Here is a 22,024-nt window from a genome sequence, read left to right on the forward strand (position 1 = left end):
AAGATTTAATGCATGCTGGTGAATGTATTCAATATGCAACATACATTTTCTGTAGAATTTGAAGATCTTCATTAGGAATATGTGAGAAACAAACTAGTTTTATGAGTGCCTGTATTAAGATATAATAAAAACTTATTACAAAAAAGATACATTTTTGTTAAGACTTTATAATAATGATTAGAAAAATTTATAGTGTTTTATAGCTATAAACTAAATCTGAATTTTTATTCAATATTTAAAAACATACTAAAACATTTGTGTGAATGCTGTTTTCAATTTAGCTTATGAGAAAGGACAAAATATATGAATGAATGGGAAAAAATAATCGGAGACACCTGCTACATGAAAACTTCATAGGAAAATGAGCACCAGCATTACTTGATGATAGTTTGTTTTCATTTTGTTCCTTTTTACTTCCACTTTTTTATGTTAACATGAGTTAGATGAATATATTATTGAGGCCATATTTTACAGCCAGATACCATTCTTGTCACTAACTCTTATCTGTTTTTAAGTAAGTGATCTCTTATTTCACACATCTTTAAATGTGGGAAGTCAGTGGATGATTTGATGACAAGAAATGCAAGCAATGTCACTACTTGTAGCTCAGTAATTTTTGGAGAAGCACAGATTCATACAAACAAATGAAACACATGCACGCACGTACACACACACACACACACATATACACACACACACACACACACACACACACACACCACACACACACACACACACACAAACACACACTAATGACAAAAAGGCATTGTGAAGAATGTTAAAGTTTTGAAATATGCAGATGACATCAAGCCATGCCTTGAGATAAAAAAAGACCCTCTATGTTATAGACCTTTACTGCAATTAGACCTGGACATAAGGCAACAATGGATTATTGACTGGCAACTCAAGCTGGCTGTGGAAAAGTGCACCACCATGCATTTTGGGAGGAAAACCCAACTTTTACATACTCTCTCTACAACACCAAACTTGAGAAGTCTGCTGGTGAACATGAATTGGGCATTATTGTCAATAGTGATTTGCACTGGACAAACTACATCTCTAAAATTGTCAAGAAGGCTAAGAGTGTCTTAGCCTCACTCCATAAGACCTTTGCCAGTTGCTCTCTATATATCTATTTAAAGCTGTATATGATTATGATATATCCACACTTAGAGTTTGCATCACCAGTCTAGATTGATTGCTTAGTGTGTCAATCTCCTGGAAACTGTTCAGAAACATGCAACCAGACAAAGACCTGCCATCAGGCATCTACCATACTCTGAACACCTTGCTTCACTGGGTATGGATACATTGAAGCTCCAATGTCTGGCAACTGACTTGGTAGACATCCACAAGATTATCCACCATCTTTCCAACAAGAACCTTGGGCACTTTTTTGAATTCCATATATCTGACATTCATGGACATGTTTACAAAATCAAAGCACAACAGAACACCCATGACTTTCAGAAACATTTTTTCACTCCCTGAATTGCTGAAGTATAGAATAAAATACCTGCATCAGCTGTTAGCTGTCAGGAAACTACATCCTTCAAAACTTTCATGATTCCCAAAATTTGCCAGCAGTACATCTGATAGCCCCTTCTTTTTTTAAACAACTCCTTCACTATTCACTTCTTGTGCATTATTCTATGTACTGTTCATCCACTTTTGGTTACTTTATCTGATGAGTTGTAGTGCACCTAAGCACTGTAAACAATTAGTTCATTATTATATATTATTATGTATCATAAGCAAGACCCAACATCTAATAAAGACTAATTCTAATAAAGGCCTGGAAAGCAAATTATGACATTCCTTAAGCAAACTGTATAACCACCCCTTACAAACACAGTTATTGCAAATACACATGACAAAAATAGAATATTGTGTTCTACCATAATAGTTTCACTTGGTTTCTTGTATACCAATTATAGTTTTATAACATTTCACAGGAACATGTATAAATGACATAAACACTGAAGCAAACATTTTATAATCTACCATTCAATTCAGTTAAAAAAAAATTTCCACAAATTTCGATTCCCCATATTCTATATATATTTACAATGACTCAACCTCATAAATGCATTGTTACATAACATCTTAATTTTTAGTATAGCATGTAATAAGGTGTACACCTGATGTTGATAGTATGGAAATAGTTTTGGATATATGACAAAATCAATAGTATTTAGTTACATTTCCTTATATTCCAAGTTCAAATCCTGTTGGTATCAACTTTGCCCTTTTTTCTTTGGGGCTTGATAAAATAGTGCATGTCAAGTACAATATCTGACTAAATTGACTATATTCTTCTATCAGAATGTCTGGCTTTGTAATTAAGTTAGAAACTATTATAATTATTATTATTTGGATCATGAAGTGGTAGAGTTGATGAAGAACCAAACTAAATGTTTTACACTATTTAGTTATGTCCCTTCATGTTATATGACAGAATTGGTAGAGTGCCAGAAAATATGTCTTTCAGCAGTATTTAATTACAAGTAGTATTTCATTATTTACTGAGTTCAAATCCTTTCACAGTCGACCAATTTTTATCAAGTACACCTGTCCTTACTTTCAGGCTCAATAAATTACATACAAGTAATATACTTGGGATTGAATGAAGAAAATATATTCTTTTACAAATTTCTGGCCTTGTAAGAAAATGTGAGTGTAGTGAAATGGTAGAAATAGTAGAATACTAGAATGAAATGCCTATACATTTTCAGTTTAGATTTTGGTGCACCTGGCTTTGCCTTTAATGCTTCTACAATTATTAAAAAGAATACTAGAAGTATATTTGGTTTGATATAATTGAATTTATACACCTTTGCTACAAATTTGTGGCTTTGAATCAAAATTAGATATCATTGTTGTTATTTTTTTATATCATCTAAATTGTTGTTTTAATTTCTTGCCCACATTAATTTTTTTTGGATAACATGGAGTATTTGTTCTCTTGGTGTAACAATACCATAAGAACAAATATACTATTATGCTATGAGTGACTGTGCCAGCAGTAGTGAGAGCAGTTTTATAACAGTTCATTGTTTTACTTTATAATTTTGTTTGGATTTTATAATGTTTTTCCTTTATATACTATAAATATGTTACATAAGAAAAATTATTTAAATATTTACAATTATATATTTCCACACCAAACTAAATTTATATGAAAGCAGCATTTCTAATTCTGTAGGCCATTTTGGTATATAAAGTTACACAACAAGCAACTGTGAAATCTTACACAGGCAAGATAGGTTACTGATTAAGTTTGGTGAGGAACTAACTGCTATTTAGTCATCAGTAGGAGTAACACTGATGAAGATCTTATTTCTCTCTTTTGACTGGCATTCCATCTTATTCCCTTCTTCCACTCCCCTATAGTAAAAGCCTTCTGTGTGTATGTTATCTACTTAGACTCTCACCTATCATAGCAGTAGAGTGAAGTGAGGTTGAAGGATACACACATCTACATAGTTTCAGCTGGTAAACCAACAAGATATTAAAAAGTGTGAGAAATATTAATTGAATATTACTTTCTCGAACAAACAAGATTTCGTTCTATAACTTCTTGAAGACATTAAAGTACTTTGTACACAAAGACAAATTTGATATCATTTTACCAATACATTGATAGTGTTCCAGACTTACCTGTTTCACACTTTATGGTACTGTGGCTATGTCAGGAATGATGATGAAGAAACCTAGTTTTTGTGTCTCTTCATAGATCAGTTCGCAAACAGTTTTTGTTGGATATATTACGTTTGGCAAATTTTAAGAAAATAATTTTAGACCTCTTGGATTATCAGCTTTTTGAATAAAAGAAAATCAGTTAAAATGGTTGAATTCAATAGAAGACAAGCAAGTCGTGTAAGTATATATAAATCATTGCTAGTGGTTATAACCTTCATAATATGAAACTTACCTTGACTTTGAATCCAATTAATTGTTTTATTGCAATGACCAAAAACTTATTTTATTTGCATATTCAAATTTACTGCACATAAAACTAACATATCTAAATACGATATTTATAGTTTGTTCTTAAAATAATATTTTTTCAAACTGTGCATATCTTCATATTTTGTTTATTTTGTCACTATGATATAGTAAGCTAAAAGTTTTGTGATTTTAAAAATTTAATTATAATGAAAATAACTTATATTACTTTTAGAATATATACAGAAATAACAAAATTAATTGAAATTTAAAACTAACCTTTTTGAGAAAAACTATTGTTCTTAATATATTTATGTAGCTTTTTGGTGTTGTGGTAGTGGGATAATTAAATTCAAGTTGTGATTTGGGAGAAAGTTATCTGTTATGGTTTATTAAGGCCCTCTTAAGAACCCAGTAAAATTGGTGTGATCCTTCAAAATGTGAGTTTTTATTGATAACTGTTTTATCCAAAGTAGACGACAAGTGTATTTAGTTTTTTAGTAGCTCTCTGGGCAAATGTCTTCTACTGTAGATCCAGGCCAAACAAGGCTTTGTGAGTGCATTTGGTAAATGGAAACTAAAAGAAGCCCATCATGTATATATATCTAATATATGCATGTATTTATTTATCTGTGTGTGTGTGATACATTGTGTTTGTCTTTCATCACTGCTTGATAACTAGTATTGGCTTGTTTACATCCATGTAATTTAGTTGATTAGCATAAGGCAATGATAGAATAAGTACTGGATTTAACAAAAATCAGTATTGGGGTTGATTTGTTTGGCTAAAAAAACTTCAAGACAGTACCCCAGCATGGTCACAGTCAAGGAACTGAAATAACTAAAATATAAAAGATAATTAAATTAGTACATACCAGTGGCAAAATTGGTAGTGTATTTTACAGTTTTTAGTTGTATACCTATATGTACTGAGTTCAGATTCTACCAAGATTGACATTGCTTTCATCACTTTGTTGTTCATTAAATAAGTACTAACTGAGTGGTAGAGTAAATCTAATCTGCTCCACTCCTCTCACACTCAAAATTTCTGCTATGCGCCTGTTAGAAATCAGTATTAAATTACTACGCATATTATTTAATAAGTTGTTATGTATATAAAGTAATTTAAATAACATTATTTTTTATTGGGTTTATAATTCTCATTGACATTATCATGGTTATTATTGATTACTGAGAACATTGTTCTATTAACAATAGTCATCTAATCTTGTTGATTTATGTTATGCTTTTATAAAAAAAACACATAAGCATATATAGGTGCATGGCACCTTGAACGAGTATCTTCCACCTTTGCCTGAGGCTTACCAAAGCCTTGTGAGTGGATTTGGTAGACAGAAACTGAAAGCCCACCAAATATTTGTGTTTGTATGTGTGTGTGTGTGTGTGTGTATAAATATATATATATATATATATATATATATATATATATATATATATATATATATGTACATATATATGTGTATGTATGTTTATATATATATATATATGTATATATTTTATGTGTGTGTGTGTATATATATACACACATACATAAATATATATATATATACATATATATATGTATATGTATGCATATGTATACATCTATGCTTGTCTGTCTTTGTGTTTGTATTTGCCCTTCCTTCCACTACTGCTTGACACCTGGTGTTGGTTTGTTTATGTTCCTGCAACTTATCAGTTCAGCAAAAAGTAACTGATAGAATAAGTACCAGGCTTAAAAATAAGTACAGGTATTGATTTGTTTGACTATACCCTTTCAAGGTGGTGCCCCAGCATGGTCATAGTCCAAGACTGTAATAAGTAAAAATAATGGATACCAAAAACATGGCAGTGAAAGGAAATCCATATTGTGCAATCATTATGGTATGATGTCTTGTTTGTTGAACATAGGTTTTTACAAGCTGTGCTAATCTATCTAGTGGATTCGGAAATAGTTCAACATTGAAATGGTTTAATTCATAATTATTGGTTTAGTTACTCAAAAAACTTACTGGATTTCACCAAAATTGTTTGATTTAAAATATATCAAGAATACACACACTTCTGTGTGTGTATATATATTCTGTGCAATATATATCATCATCATCATCATCATCATCATCATCATCATCATCATCATTTAACATCCGTTTTCCTTGCTAGCAAGGGTTGGACAGTTCGACTGGGGTCTGGAAAGCCAGGAGGCTGCACCAGGCTCCAGTCTGATCTGGCAGTGTTTATACAGCTGGATGCCCTTCCTAACACCAACCACTCCATGAGTGTAGTGGGTGCTTTTTACATGCCACCGGCACGGAAGCAAGTCAAGGTGGCGCTGGCATCGGCCATGTTCGGATGGTGCTTTTTATGTGCCACCAGCATGGGGATCACAACTACAATTTCCATTTGATTTTCATTTTGATGTTGATGTACTTGACTTGATAGGTCTCCTCAAGCACAGCATGTTGCTCTATGAGCCAAGGTACTTTTGAATGAGCTGGGGCTGGTTATGTGAAACTGGTGTAGGATACAGCCGTGAACTCACTTTATTTGTCGGGTCTCTACAGTCACAGCATATCTGTAGAAGTCTCAGTCTTTTGTCATTGCCTCTGTGAGGCCCAACGTTTGAAGGTCATGCTTCACCACCTCATCCCATGTCTTCCTGGGTCTACCTCTACCCCGGATTCCTTCAACTGTTTGGGAGTGGCACTTCTTCACACAGCTCTCCTCATCCATCTGTAGTACATGACCATACCATCCCAATAGTCCATATCTCAACTCCTGATGAATTGTTGTGGCACCATCACAAGATACATTATGTTTTGGACATATTTTAGAATTGGCAGAATCTAATCTGCTACAGGCAGCATTTATAGTTATGTATGTTTGGTTGTAAGAATATATGTATTCAGCTTCATGTGATGTATAGTTTTGTGGACATGGAGGTCATGTCCAACTCATCAGATGCTAGAAACAGAGTGAAAATTTTGAGAGAAATTCAAGTTATCTTCTTGGTGTTAGACTTCTATTGGTCATCTCAGGTCATGTGATATTAATGCTATCAAAGCAACATCAGCTATTTTAACACCATATGACCTGAGCTAACCAGTAGAGGCCTGATGCCTAGAAACCATCCTGAATTTTTCTCAAAACTCTCAGACTGTTTCTAGCATTGGTGAGATGGATGTGTACTACATGCACATAAAATTTTAAGTGATATGGCTTAGAATCAAATTGTTATTAAAAATATAACTCCTAGCAAATGTATTGATTGCTATTTTCTTTCATTTCTTCACTCACTTGTGTGTGTGTGAGTGTGTGTGTGTGTGTGTGTGTGTGTGTGTGTGTGTGTGTAAGGAATGTCGAGCATTTGGGGCATTCCTTGTTACACCTCTTGCTAAAGTCTACTTTCATTTAAATTCTCTTACTCTTTATTAGCTACTTCAGTTAAGTATGGAAGAGAAACACCTTATCTTTCCATTCACAATCTGTTCAGTTCCACTGCCATTCACTCTCTCTATTTGTTCTTTGATAGGCTCCTACACTATTTCCACCCTATCTCCTTGACATGACAGTGAACAAATACACTAAGCTCATTATCATATAATAACATACATACATACATACATACATACATACATACATACATACATACATACATACATACATACATACATACATACATACATACATATATACATACATACATACATACATATGTACCTATATATACACAACATATGAATTTATGTATATACACGAATATATATATGAATATATATCATCATCATCATTTAATGTCTCCTTTCCATGCTGGCATGGATTGATCGAAAACTAGTAAGCTGGGGGACTGCACCAGGTTCTGATCTGATTTAGCAAGGTTTCTATGGCTAGATGCCCTTCCTAATGCCAACCACTCCAAGAGTGTATTGGGTGTTTTTTACTTGCCACCAGCATGGGTGACAATGATCTGATACCAGCATCGGCCACAACTACGGTCTCACTTGCTTGACTAGTCTACACAAGCACAGTATATCACCAAATGTCTTGGTCACCTATGACTGCCTCCATGGGGTCCAATGCTTGGACAGTGCTTTTTATGTGCCACCAGCATAGGTACCAAGACTACAATTTCACTCAGTTTGTTAGGTCTTCACAAGCCCAACATGTTGTCTAATAATTGAAGTCCAACAATGGGTCAGTTACACAACACTAGCTTTGGCCACAACTATGATCTCACTTGGCTTACACACACACACACACACACACATATATGTATATGTGTGTGTATGTATATATATATATATATATATATATATATATATATATATTAGATAGATAGACAGGTAGATAGATAAATAGATAGATAATTAATTGTTTGTAGGATTCATTTGAATCAAGGCATTTTAAAAACAAGGACATCAAGCTAGGGTTGAGATTAGTATAAGCTGTATATATACCTTATACAAACACACACATATACCAATGTGTGTATGGACATATCCTAACACATATCCTAATACATGCATATAAACAAATTAATATACACATCCATATAGATATACATATATATGAAATTATACACGCACGCAGGCTCGTATGCAGTTTCATGATCCACTGCAAGTTCCAGATCCAACATAGGGAAGTTCCAGGTGTGGTGTTTACATAAAGAAAGAAAATAAGTAGTTTAAGGGTAACTACAGCTGTTTCAGGCATGTTTTTTATTAATGAATAAACTGGTTACATCATGTAAAAACCATTTTCTTCAGGTGAATTATAAAAGATATAAAATTCAAAATTTGGCTTGGAAAATACCAAGATTTTCACATTTGTTTCCAGCCTCCACATTTAGTGCCCATATTTCACTACCATGCAACATTACATTTTGTACACAGCATCCTGTAATCTACCCTTCACTGTTTGCAAAGGTTAAAGATCCCTGAACTTTTTCTCTCTTCTTATTTCTCTGACTACTATGCCTTCAAAGCACTCTCTCCCACTGCTAATTAGGCCACTTAGGTAACAGAAGCTATCAAATATTTCTAGAGAACTGTCTAAAAATTTCTTTTACAAGTGCTATGTTTGCTAACAATTCTTATGTATTTGCTACATATGAAGTTGTTCTCTGTCAGCCTGAGTGTGATACCACTGTATGTTTTGTGCACCTATAGTTTACATTGGGTACACCATATAGGGATTTCTTGTGCACCTGTTTACATTGGGTACACTTACCTGCCAACCTACTTATATGCTTACCTACCTGCCTACATACCAATGTATGTATGTACATGTGTACTACACATCTACCTACCTACTTAGCTATGTTCTTATGTAGTACATGCATTTTTCTTTTATTCTTTTACTGATTTTAGTCATTGAACTACAGCCATGCAGTGAAACACCTCTAAAAAGTTTATTCAATCATTTATATAAAATAATAATCTGAATCATAGAATTTAATACTTGAATTTGATAGAAATATATCAGTATTTAGAAATAGTTATATACCAACCTCAAATCATTTCTTATTTGAGTCTGGTAACTTATTCCATTGATATTTATTTGCCAAGCTGCTAAGTTACTGTAGAAAATGAGACACAACTACAATAAACCACACCAATTTGTAAGATCAGCTGAAGCAGATCTATAATGCTATATATTTGAATTAATATATTTATATAAAGGGGTGTAGCCTAGTAGTTAGGGTGTTGGGTTCATGATCATTATGTTGTGGATTCAATTCCACATCTGGGTAGCATCTCATGTCTTTAAGCAAGGCACAGCATTTCATGTTGCTTCAGTCTATGTTGCTGACTCAGGCCTCTCTCCCTTCAACTGTCACATCTTCCAAGTTTTGCTAGATCAAAGGTGGGAGAGACAAATGGACGACTCACAACTACACAGGCACCTAAAATAATTAAGGAAATCATAGAATAAGCTACCAGGTCATACTTACTTGTAAATGAAAGCTAAGCATCCACACACACACATACACACACACACACACACACACAACCACAATTTGAATACAATACACAGTCTTTTTCTTATTTTTAAATCTAAAAATGAGGAGCTGTATGACCTGAAGTTATACCTACTGCCCAAGCTAACTGATTAATAACTAAGACTTTGAATTACAGTACTACTGTTATTTGTTGCTACATAGTGATAATATATTAAGTATTCATAGTATTTCACAAGTATGCATTCAAGATACCTGTTGCACAATGCTGATACCTGTTGCATAATGGTTACAAACAATGGTCCACAGTAAAGTTGACTGCATTATAGATTGTATCGATCAATGTCTAACTAAATACATAAAAATTTCTTTGTGTATTTTTGATATGAAATAATCAGAAAATAAAATAGACATTGGTAGCAACAGAATACTACTTTTTCATTTTTATCATGACAGAAATTCACATTAAGATATGTGTGACTTCATACTATACATAGATACTGCCTATGTCATTATCAGTGTCAACACAATTTACGTCCCACGAAATTACATTTGTAGGAAACAAATATTGAAATACTGGAGTGGTTTAAAATGTTTTAATCAAATGTGAGTTTTAACAATACTGTAATAACAAGCAATGATGTTAAGTAATGACATTAAGCACATTTTAGCAAATTGATCATTTTCAGTTTTGGTTAGATTTTCCATTTGCCAAATTCAATTAAAGCTTAGACATTTATTTTCAATGCACATGCACAACTGTTGTTCATAAATTTAACAGTTTATGTTTCTAATAGTGGTGGTGGTTTACCGTTTTTTAAAAGTGAGGAAATCTGCTTCACTATTGTCTGTGCCAATGATAGATGCCGTGACATCATTGTCTACATTGTCAGTGTCATTGTCTTGATCACCTTCAATATCATTGTCATCTACAGTCATTTTAATCTCGTTCTTCAATAAGGGTGTCATCTTCATTGCTATCCAGTGCATTTGTAATGCTGCATTCTTTGAAAGACTTTGCTATATTGGTTTCAGAACTCTTCCAGGCTTCTTGTATCCATGTTACAAAAGCAAGAGCCTTGGTCAATAAATGTAGCTTCTCAGAATGGTGTGCTTGTGCCCATCTGCCAGTTACAAGTTCTACATGATGTGAACATGCAACTTGAATAGATCATTCATACTGATGTAGAAAGATGGCCATCCTACCAAAAATGAGTCTTCATGGACTTCAATTCCTGTTGTACATCACACTCACTATCAATAGAATCTAAAAGCACTGAGTACAATAAGGATGGCTGTTTTACCAGGTTGTATAGATATCTCCCTAACATTGTTTTGATCCAGTTATTTGTTGTATCTGCATCAAATCATTCCTTCTTGTGCTAAAAACACTACAAATATCACAATGGCACCCCAGCTGCATCAGGAGTTCAGGGTCCAAGACAAGGCAAAACAATATGTATACGTATATGTTTACATGTGTGTTTCTGAATACCCAAGGATCAAGTTTCACTCCATCATTACTTTTTACAAACTGAGCAACCTCAGATGACCATATGTTCTAATCAATTTATGAAGAATAACTCATTTTTGCATTTGAAAAACAATCCAATTTAATGTTTTGGAAACAGTGCTCTTTATGGACTTTTTCTTCTCTCTTATTGTACTGAGGTAAAATTGTATTTCCTTGTGTGGTGCTTTTAATTGTTTTTTTTTTTAGTTTCATGTTGATTAGTGTTAAATATTCTGTAGTTGATCTGTTTGTTGTCAGCCACTGAATTCAGATTACATTTGTGTGTGCATGCGTGTGTACATGCGTGCGTGCATGAGAGAGAGGAAGAAAGGTTATCTTTACATTGGAAACCTAACCTGAATGTCTAGAGCAGAGCAGACTCTGCTAAAAGCATCTAAGGCCCAGATTATTGTGCTAAGCCATGCAAAGGATTAAGTCTACAACAAGTATAACCTATCCATTGGACTTCTTTACAGTTTCTGCATACCCTATTTCACTTACAAGTCTTGAATTGATCCAGGGTTATGACAGAAGACACTTATCTAATGTGCTGTGCACAGGGATCAAACTCAGAACCACATGGTTGCAAAGTAAACTTCTCAACCACAGAACCATATGTAGACTCCTGATTTGAGTACTGTGTCAAAAGAAGTAATTATGTGGCTGTGTGGAAAGAAGTTTGCATCCCAACCACATGGTTCTGGGTTCAGTCCCACTGTGTGACACCATAGGTAAGTGTTTTCTACTATAGCCTTGGGCTAACCAAAACCTTGTGAGTGGATATGATATACAGAAACTGAAAGAAGCCCACTGTATATATATGTATGTATCATCAGGTGACTTTGAGGACTTTGTATGGATATTATTGGTGAAATGTGTCTAGCTTCTTGGTCACCTTTGCTAATATATCCCCTGTTTTATTGCCTTACAAAACTGTTTGCAGAACTATTACACTATATAACTTGACTTTGCAGTGGGGCATCGTTTCCCATTCAAACTGCTCTAGCACTTGGAATGTCATCCTCACTGTATGTGGCACACCTTTCATCTTGAAACCAAAGATAGTTGTTTTTTAATCTAGTGCTGACTTAAGCTGCTCAAGCTGTTCGCAGTAGATCTCCTTTGTTATTATTTGGTTTGGGTTTAAAAGTTTAAAGTGGACTAAACCTTTCATATCTCACCAAACAGATAACAACACCTTATGTTGGTGAAGACCTTCTTTAGCCTGGGGTGCCAGTGTTTCTCCTTTCCCTACCTACTATCTTCGGCACTTGACATTTTTATAGCAAACTCATTTCTTGTCACCAGTCGCTATTTGGTCCAAAAAAGGTTCATTTGTGAGACATGACAGCAAAGAACACGCATTCACTCTCTATGTGTGATTAGACTCGGGAAGTTTGTGAGGAACTCATTGACCCAATTTGCTGGCTTTTCTGATGGTACAATGAATGGTTGAATGACCAAATCCAAGCTCCTCTATTAGTTCCACAACAGTTACAATGGGATTTTGTTCCACCAGGGTTTGCAGAATGTCCTCATTGAGCTCTACAGATCTTCCAGGCTCATCTTCTAGGCTGTAGTTTCCAGCTTGGAATTTCTGGAACCGCTGTTGATACTGGTTTATGCTTATTGTCTGATCCCCATATACTGCATTAATATTCTTTGTGCTTTCCATTGCATTGTTGCCTTTATTGAACTCATAAAACAAAAATATGCTGAATATGCTCCTTTGTCACTTCCATTATAGCTTTGCAAAAATAACTGTTAAATTGAACTGCATTCTTCAAAACTTGCACTATGAATAAGGACAAGGCAAAATTACTACCTGCTTTTATAGCAAGTTGATACAGACTTTTAGTTCATACAATTGAAAAAACTGCATTATTTATAGGATGACCCAATATATGCTTGGATCTCCTGGAAATCTATTATATTAATTTTATTAAAAAGAGGTACAGGAGAACTTGGTTTAATTTTTAAAGCCAAGAGATATTTCATCTACATGTAGCTGGTAATGCTCTAAAAGCCACAAAATATAGAGGTTTAAGTGTACTTTGCTTTATAGTAACAATCCAACCTTTCTTTACTCTCCCATTATAAATTTTAATTTTAAGAGCAGTGACTGGCAAAATTGATAGAACATTGACAAAATCCAATAAATATTTTAGTTTGTCTTCTTACATTCTGACTTCAAATCCCACCATAGCTGACTTTGCAATTCATCCTCACAAGGCTGATAACACAAGTACTAGTAGTAATGTAATACTTCAATTGTTTACATCACCCCTATAAAAAGTGGTCTTGTGCCTGTATTAGAAATTATTATTAATTTTAATTATTACAAATAATATTTCAGAAGAAGGTACTAAATTTGAAGAAATTTTAGAAATTCTACTTGTATGTATATCTATATTTACCAATGAATCAAATTTTGATGTCTATATTGGCAAGATAACTAAATTATCTAAGTTAACCTAAAATATTCAATTTTAATTGTTTGAATTTCTAGGCTGCCTTATTTAATTTATCTTTTATAAGTATTAATTTTTGTCCTGATATCACTTTCTAAAATCATTTTTTTGTGAAATATACATTGCAAGAAAAGTGGTTTAGAGCTTCCTTTGGCTATTTAATTGCAAGCTTAAAGATGTATCATTTTAATTTTTTTTAATTCCTGTGCTATGAAGCTTGACATGTAAAGGAGACGATGTAGACAATTTGAACATCAATTGTAGGGTGTTGTTATGCTTAGAGTCTTACAACTGTTGTTAATACCATTCTTTTCATTCTGCTGTACCAATAGTGTATAAGTAATATATTCAAAGGGATAGTCAAATGTACGCAGAATAAAAACAGCATCACTAAAAGAAAACCATAATGATATATTAAATTGCTATTTTCTTTATCGTAGCTTTCTTTACTTCAAGGAAGCTTGTTAGAGAATATATTGCTGAATATGGTTACTGAAGGGTATCTTTTGACTTTGTTTTAAACATTTTTATTGGTTCCAGCCACTGGGGTATGGCTACATGATGGCCGAAGTTTTTTTTCTTTGATATTGTATCGTGAATGCCACTGAGAGCTTTAAGCGATATTTTACTACAGATGTTGCAGTTTCTTCTCGAAGAGAGGGATTTGAAAGGAACCATCTATTTACAAATGGTTTATAGTCTAAGACAGAGTGAACAATTCTTGTCTAAAGGTATACAAAATCAAATCCATTATCACTGTATGTGACTGTCCTTCGCAGTTGTTGGCTGGTGTTCCCAAAACCTGCAGAAGTACTTACTGTACCTTTCATTGACAGGTGCATGCCAGGTTTGTTCACAAGTACTTAAAGGTGAGTAGATATGATATTTTCTCTGCACCTATTCATTTTCATTTCTTTTTTTTTTCCATTAGATAGCTTCTGTTTTGTAACTGGCACTAAAGCCCATTTGTAATATGCACACACATATATGTATATATATATATATATATATATATATATATATATATATTATATATATATATATATATATATATATATGTATGTATGTATATATATGTGTGTGTGTGTACATGTGTATATTTGTGTGTGTGTATATATATGTATATACACACACACATACAGTTGTATATATGTATATCTATACATATGTATACCTGAATATGCATATTTTTATCTTTGTGTCTATATATGTGTGTATGTTTATATATTAGTTATATAGCCAATCAGACACACAAAAATGTAGACAACACACACACATATGTGGATAAATACACACAAATATACACATATGCACACAAATGTGTACAAATGTGTATGCTTGTGTAAATTAGGCTCAAAATGTAGTTGTATAATTTGAAATTAGTATAATAAGGAAAATTTAAAATCTTTTTAATTTGCTAAGAACTCTTTTCCCTTTACATAGCTCTAAAATCCTCCAAAAGTTTTAAAATTAGGTATACATATATATAATGATAATGATAACACTGCCAGCCAGTTTAAAAAAGGTTTTCCAACAATTTTATCTCTCAAGGATTACATGATGTTTTCTTCATCACACCTTCAAGCAGAAGACAAATCTATGTAGCAAATATTTCATGGTGGCAAACACAAAATCTTTTTGTTAAGGGACTTCAGTTTTTATTCATAATTGTCAATGTTCTTGGATATACTGAAGAAACACTGAAGTTCTCTAAAAGAGAATGGAAATGACTAAAATGCATCTGCCTAAATTAAATCTGAAGTCAAATGGCAAAATATCCATAAAATATTTAAAATATTTTCAATTTTAATCAATATCAATTACAGTGCCATTTGTATGCACAAGTGAAAAATAATAATAATAACCTGCACACATGAGTCTAAATATTATTCAGGCTTGACAAAATATCATGTCTATTTTCTTAGTGGTTTGTTATTTTTCTGTTACAAATGAAAATATTTTAAAATCATTAATATAAAAGTAATAGCTACATACCTAAACTCTCAATGCCAATCTGTCGCTAAGACATGAAATAGCCTCTTTAATCTTATGACCAATGGCATTCTTGCAGAAGCCATTCTATATTTTATATTGGGTAGAGTGTATCCAGGATTACATAATGTAATGTACCCATTTTTAAGAGGATATAATGTAATTAAAAAATTTTCTTGTATTTTTAGTATGTAAATCATCTATGTTGGGGTTAACTTTTTGGGTTGATATAAAAATAGTTATTGTTGGTAGTTAACTTCAGTAAACTGCATTTGACCAGATTTGCAACATGGAAGCTGCTGAAAGGTTATTTGGAAGCACATAAAAGGTGGTAAGTTAGATATAAACTAAATTTTTAAAACCATTTACACCTGCTTATACTAAATTTATTGATCTGAAGAGATGAACTGTTAGCAAGATTTAAGCACAGAAAATAATCTACTCAAATTACTTTTAAATTGTTTGTCTAGCTCAGAAATTTTTATTATTTCTCTTCCACTTTAACTTGCAATTAAATAGTTGATAATTTGGTGTAATTGCAATCAAATGATGTCGGTAAAAGAATATCTGGCATTTTGAAACAACAAATAATGTTTCATGAAAAATATACTATGTATTAATGTTACATAAGTACTAGATAATAACCAAATATTCTGGGTTGTTAGTTGTTTTCAACAAAGTACAGCGATAGAAGGAAAATACTATTTGAAATTATAGTTTGAGACCTTATTTTTTACTTACAGTTCAATAAATATGCAGCTTGAGTGAGAAATGCTTTTAACAGTTGTATATCTGATATGTTTATGTCGTTGAGTGTGATTTTAGTTTGTATTCCATGGCAGAATTGGTATGAGTTACTAAAATGTGCTTAAGCACAATTATTTCCGAAGTCTAGGTGTTATGTATTGCTTGGTTTTCATAGAAATGGATTTGAGCTTGGCATTTTAAGGTAGCAAAACATGTTAGTTATACCATGCCATTGATGCATTAGGTACCTATTTAGGTGATAGTTGATTCTATTTGATCTTAGGAAATATCAGAAACGATTAGGAATTTAAAAAATGCAAAGACCATGAACTCTTCAGCCTTAAAAAAAAGCTAAATTTAAAAAATTTTCTCAACTTTCACAATTTATGAGGATCTTTCTTGGGGACTACACATCTTCGATATTGTAAAATCTGCAACTCCAAATCTAGGCTTCTCTGCTTTTTTATTATAAATCATTTCAACCCTGAGAAGTTGCTGATCCTCAGCAAGATATAGCACCATCTATAATTGGAAACTGCTCACATATTTAGAACACTTCTACACAGATACATTCTGGACTGTATCTAATAAAAAAAGAAAAAAAAGAGCTATCTTGCTGATTTGCAAAGTTTTCACTCACTAATATATTACAAGCAATAACCACCAAATGTGCAGTTTCCTCTCTCTCTCTCTCTCTCTCTTGCTGCTGCTGCTACATCTACTACTGTACCTCAAAACCCATCAAGATGCTCACCATTAATGCACTCATTCTCTTACTCCCTTTGTCTTAACACTGATAACCTGCAAAATCTGCACTAAAACTTTGCCTTTATTCTCAGACTTGCAGTCCTTTGGAAAATCTGCTTAGCCTACATGTTTTTCTACAGGTATCATTCAACAGAACTGGATATTAATAACATAATATTTACAATATTATTAGAATTAAAGAAAATAATTCATATTTAGATTTTTTTTTTGTGGTAATTGCACAGTTTGGAGCAAAACCAATAAGTATCCAATAAGGTAAACATATTGCACTTAAGTTGCCACTTACAAAAGTTATCATTTCAGAACTCTTACTTTTATTTTTTTTTTAACAATAAAGGTAGCTTTTAAAGAGGAATTTTATTTAGTTTTAATTTCATTAAGTTGAAGACAAAAAAACCTCTGATAAAACCTTATTTTCAAACATAAGTTGTAAGCAGAATTAAAATTTAAAACATAATAAATTTATAATTTCAGATGTTTTTAGTGGAAAAATTTTTCATTCATGTAATTAATGTTATTATTATTGGGTTTCTATAAATCATAATGTTCAAAGTATTGAAATAGCTTTCTTTAATCTCTGTTGGCCAAAATTTTCAAGTTTTCTCTAAACTGAAGTGTCATAAAATATGATAAGTATCCAATAAGGTAAACATATTGCACTTAAGTTGCCACTTACAAAAGTTATCATTTCAGAACTCTTACTTTTATTTTTTTTTTAACAATAAAGGTAGCTTTTAAAGAGGAATTTTATTTAGTTTTAATTTCATTAAGTTGAAGACAAAAAAACCCCTGATAAAACCTTATTTTCAAACATAAGTTGTAAGCAGAATTAAAATTTAAAACATAATAAATGTATAATTTCAGATGTTTTTAGTGGAAAAATTTTTCATTCATGTAATCAATGTTATTATTATTGGGTTTCTATAAATCATAATGTTCAAAGTATTGAAATAGCTCTCTTTAATCTCTGTTGGCCAAAATTTTCAAGTTTTCTCTAAACTGAAGTGTCATAAAATATGATAGTGTGATGTAAATAACAATACATTAGAATATTAAAGTTAACTTCATTCCTAATTATATGCTAAACTTCCTTTGTACAATCTATTATATAATCTTGATATTTATGCATTTTATTAGCAGTCTCGTGACTTGAAATCTTGATATTTTTAGAATAATCAGCATTCCTATAATTATCGTGGATTTTCTGCAAAAAAAAAATACAGAAAATACTTTTTAAAATCTTATTCTTCTAATTTTTGTCAATACAATTCAACACACTCTCCCTGTGTGTGTGTGTGTGTGTGTGTGTGTGTGTGTGTGAGCGTGTGTGTGTGTGTGGTGTGTGTGTATATGGGCGTGTGTGTGCACAAAATATGTATAATATATATATATATATATATATATATTATATATATATATATACACACACATATATAAAGATATACTATACATATACACACACATGCACACACATACACTTATACATGTTATATATATAATATATGTAATAAATATTATATAAAATATATACATATATATATAACATACACATAATATATGCTCATACGTGTTTGTGTGTGCGTGTATATATATATATATATATATATATATATATATATATATGATATATATATATATATATATATATATATATATGTATATATGTATATATATATATATATATATATATATATATATATATATATGTATATATGTATATATATAGTTGAAAATTACAGAAAAACAAAAGATGAAGACGGGTATGAACAACAAGCAAGTGTATTAGTTTGACGCTTGGGAAAGTGACAAAATTTTTTACATTTCGAGCCTATGCTCTTCAACAGAAAGGAATAAGAGGAAATAAACAGAGAGAATAAAAAACTTGTGGATTTAGCAATCAATCTTGGCAACTGTATATTGTGTGTGTATATATATATATATATACATATATATATCTACATATATATACATGCATGAAATCAAATGTATTAATGTGTGTGTGTGTGTGTGTGTATAAATATATCTATATGCATATATATATATATAAATCTAGCTTCATAAGATGCTATTGTACATTAAATTCAACTTATGTTGAAAGTCAACAAAGTTTGCTTTAGAAACATTGAGATGTGTTGAAAGATAGAGAAAAGGAAATAATTTCATTCTCAAACGCAGTCTCATGGCTGTCTGCTGACATATTTTTCTGCAAAATATGGATAGTTTATCCTGCTCATGCTATATTATTGGCATTATCCTGCGTTTGAGAATAAAATTATTTCCTTTTCTCTATCTTTCAATACATTTAAATGCTTCTAAAGCAAACCTTGTTGACTTTGAACGTAAGTTGAATTTAATGTATATATATATATATATATATATATAATATATATATATATATATATATTTCTTCTCCGTTGCTTAGCAAATCTCACAGAATTCTTTATATGTAAAAAGACCAAGCAATCTAACTTTAAACCAGCTTTTGATAAATCTGATAACAGAAGAAAGTGCTAAAAAAATATAATAAAAATGTAAATAAAAACATATATATAATCATCCAACATTCTGACTACCTTATTATTCTAAATTATTATATATATATGTGTGTGTGTTTGTTTGTGTGTGTGTGTGTGTAAATGTATATATCTTTATATGAAGTGAAGTGTGGTCATGTGGCTAAATGGTTAAGAAATTAACTTCACAACTACAAGATCACTGGTTTGATCCCACTGCGTGACATCTTGGTCAAATATCATTTTGTATATCTTTACATCAAACCATACTTTGTGGATGAAGTAGGAGGGATACAACCTGTTAAGTGGATTGCACCTGCAATTCAAATAGTACAGTCTTGTCACACATTGTACGGACACATGTCTGTGGAATGCCCAAAATCTTACATGTTAATTCAGGTGAAGGTTATTCAGTTAATTGAATAGCTGAATCCTCAACAACACACAATAAAGATCCATCATTTATTTCCAATATCGAAATATTGAATAAAATGTACAAGAAATAAAATAAAGCTTTTAAATAATGCAAAATTGCATGTACATATGTTATTTGAGTTGTTATCTCAACCCCAAAACCTGACTAGTACATTGTCCTATCAACCCTGTTAAAATTAAAGAGATGTTAATATTGGTGGGATTTGAACTCAGAATGTAAATATCCTGAAGAATACTGCAAGGCCTTGTTGTCCACTGCTCTAACAACTAATTATTGTTTATAATGATAATCAAAGACTATGAAAACTGAAGGTAACTCACATAGATGATTTCTAGATCTAGATCCAGATTGTAGTATGTTGTTATACTTGTGACATCTGTTATTCTTGTAGAGGCAATGTTAGGAATTTGACTCATGATTTCTCTTTTCCTCTTGCCACTTAAATCTTGTAGTGTGTTTTATAGTTATGAATGTGAGGAAAATGTTCAACCTTTATTTCTGTTGATTTAACATAGCCAAATTTCATATGCAAATATTCATATTACACTTCATATTATTTTTACTTATGTCTAATAATCATTTAAACTATCTATATCTCATTTCTATGGAATACTGGAAGTTCAGTGATTACTTTTTAATTCTAATATTTTACATAAAAGTCAAATGACCAACATAAAGCAGAGACAAACTCATTCCAAATTCACAACTTTGTTTTAAATCTTAGTTGAAAGCATTTAACTTGGTTTTTACATTCTTAATATCTTTGATAAGTCTATCAATGTCATAAAATCTTACAATCATCTTCCTTATTTATTTGAATCTTTGTGCCTATATAAAGAAATCAATATTTGATGTAAGAACAGTTTCCCCAGCCTCAGTCAATAAGAATTTACAACTATTTGGTTCACATTGTTTGCCATTTTGATGTTAGTGCCTTTCCTCATTTCAAGACCTTTTGTAGGCATTTTTTTCATTAGCAAATAACTAATTACTTTTAGTTATTTTTAGTATGTAGTTCAAGATAAAACAGAATACAACAAAACTGTGATCACTGTAGCATGACAAATCAAAAGCCATTATTTGTGAATTTATCAGAAATTGTTGTTGTTTACACTGTTGCTGTTGTTTAAGCTCCCAGTCAACCCTGATCAAGCAGACCTTTGATCAAAGTCAGTCCCATTAGGATCATCCCATCTGTTTAGTGGTATCTAGGACTACATTATCTAATATTTCCTTTCACATGGTAGCACGTGAGAGGGATTTAGCTGCTATTCCTAGCAGGTTAAAGGACCACGAGAAGGCTTATTCTTTTGCTCCAGCTCCCTCATTCAGTCATATTTGTCAGAACTCAATCAGTGCAGTTTGATAGAGATGGTAAAGAAAAACGTCAAGAATATAATATCTCAATTTTATTCATGCCAACTTTTGTCTTGTTACCATAGAAAGATCAAATATATTTATTAAAATGTGATGTTTATTTTCCAACACACAAAGATTGTGTGTGTGTGTGTGTGTGTGTGGTGTGTGTGTTTGTGTTGTGTGTGCTTGAGTGTTAAATCTTATTTGTATTTGTGTCATTTCATTTGTTGGCTTCTTTAAACAAAAGGTCCACTATTAGAGAGATAAATGAGAGTGTCATGTTGTTTGACTGGGTATCATGTCCAATGATAGAAAAGG

General features: G+C 31.9%; 1 protein-coding gene across 8 annotated transcripts in view; it reads left to right on the plus strand.

Moving 5' to 3' along the window:
- LOC115228020 (voltage-dependent L-type calcium channel subunit beta-1) overlaps positions 1-22,024 on the plus strand; it is a 306,373-nt gene that overhangs the window by 134,721 nt on the left and 149,628 nt on the right. For 4 of the 8 annotated variants that reach the window (XM_036512593.1, XM_036512599.1, XM_036512603.1 and 1 more), the window contains one exon: positions 14,728-14,760. The exons of 3 other annotated variants lie outside the window; for them this stretch is intronic. In XM_036512593.1, the coding sequence (XP_036368486.1) occupies positions 14,728-14,760 (33 nt within the window). Of the gene's footprint in view, positions 1-3,453; positions 3,880-14,727; positions 14,761-22,024 lie in introns of those variants that run through there. One more of the 8 variants, XM_029798736.2, reaches the window with a different exon arrangement.

This window comes from Octopus sinensis, linkage group LG2, assembly GCF_006345805.1.
Source record: "Octopus sinensis linkage group LG2, ASM634580v1, whole genome shotgun sequence".
Taxonomy (NCBI): Eukaryota; Metazoa; Mollusca; class Cephalopoda; order Octopoda; family Octopodidae; genus Octopus; species Octopus sinensis.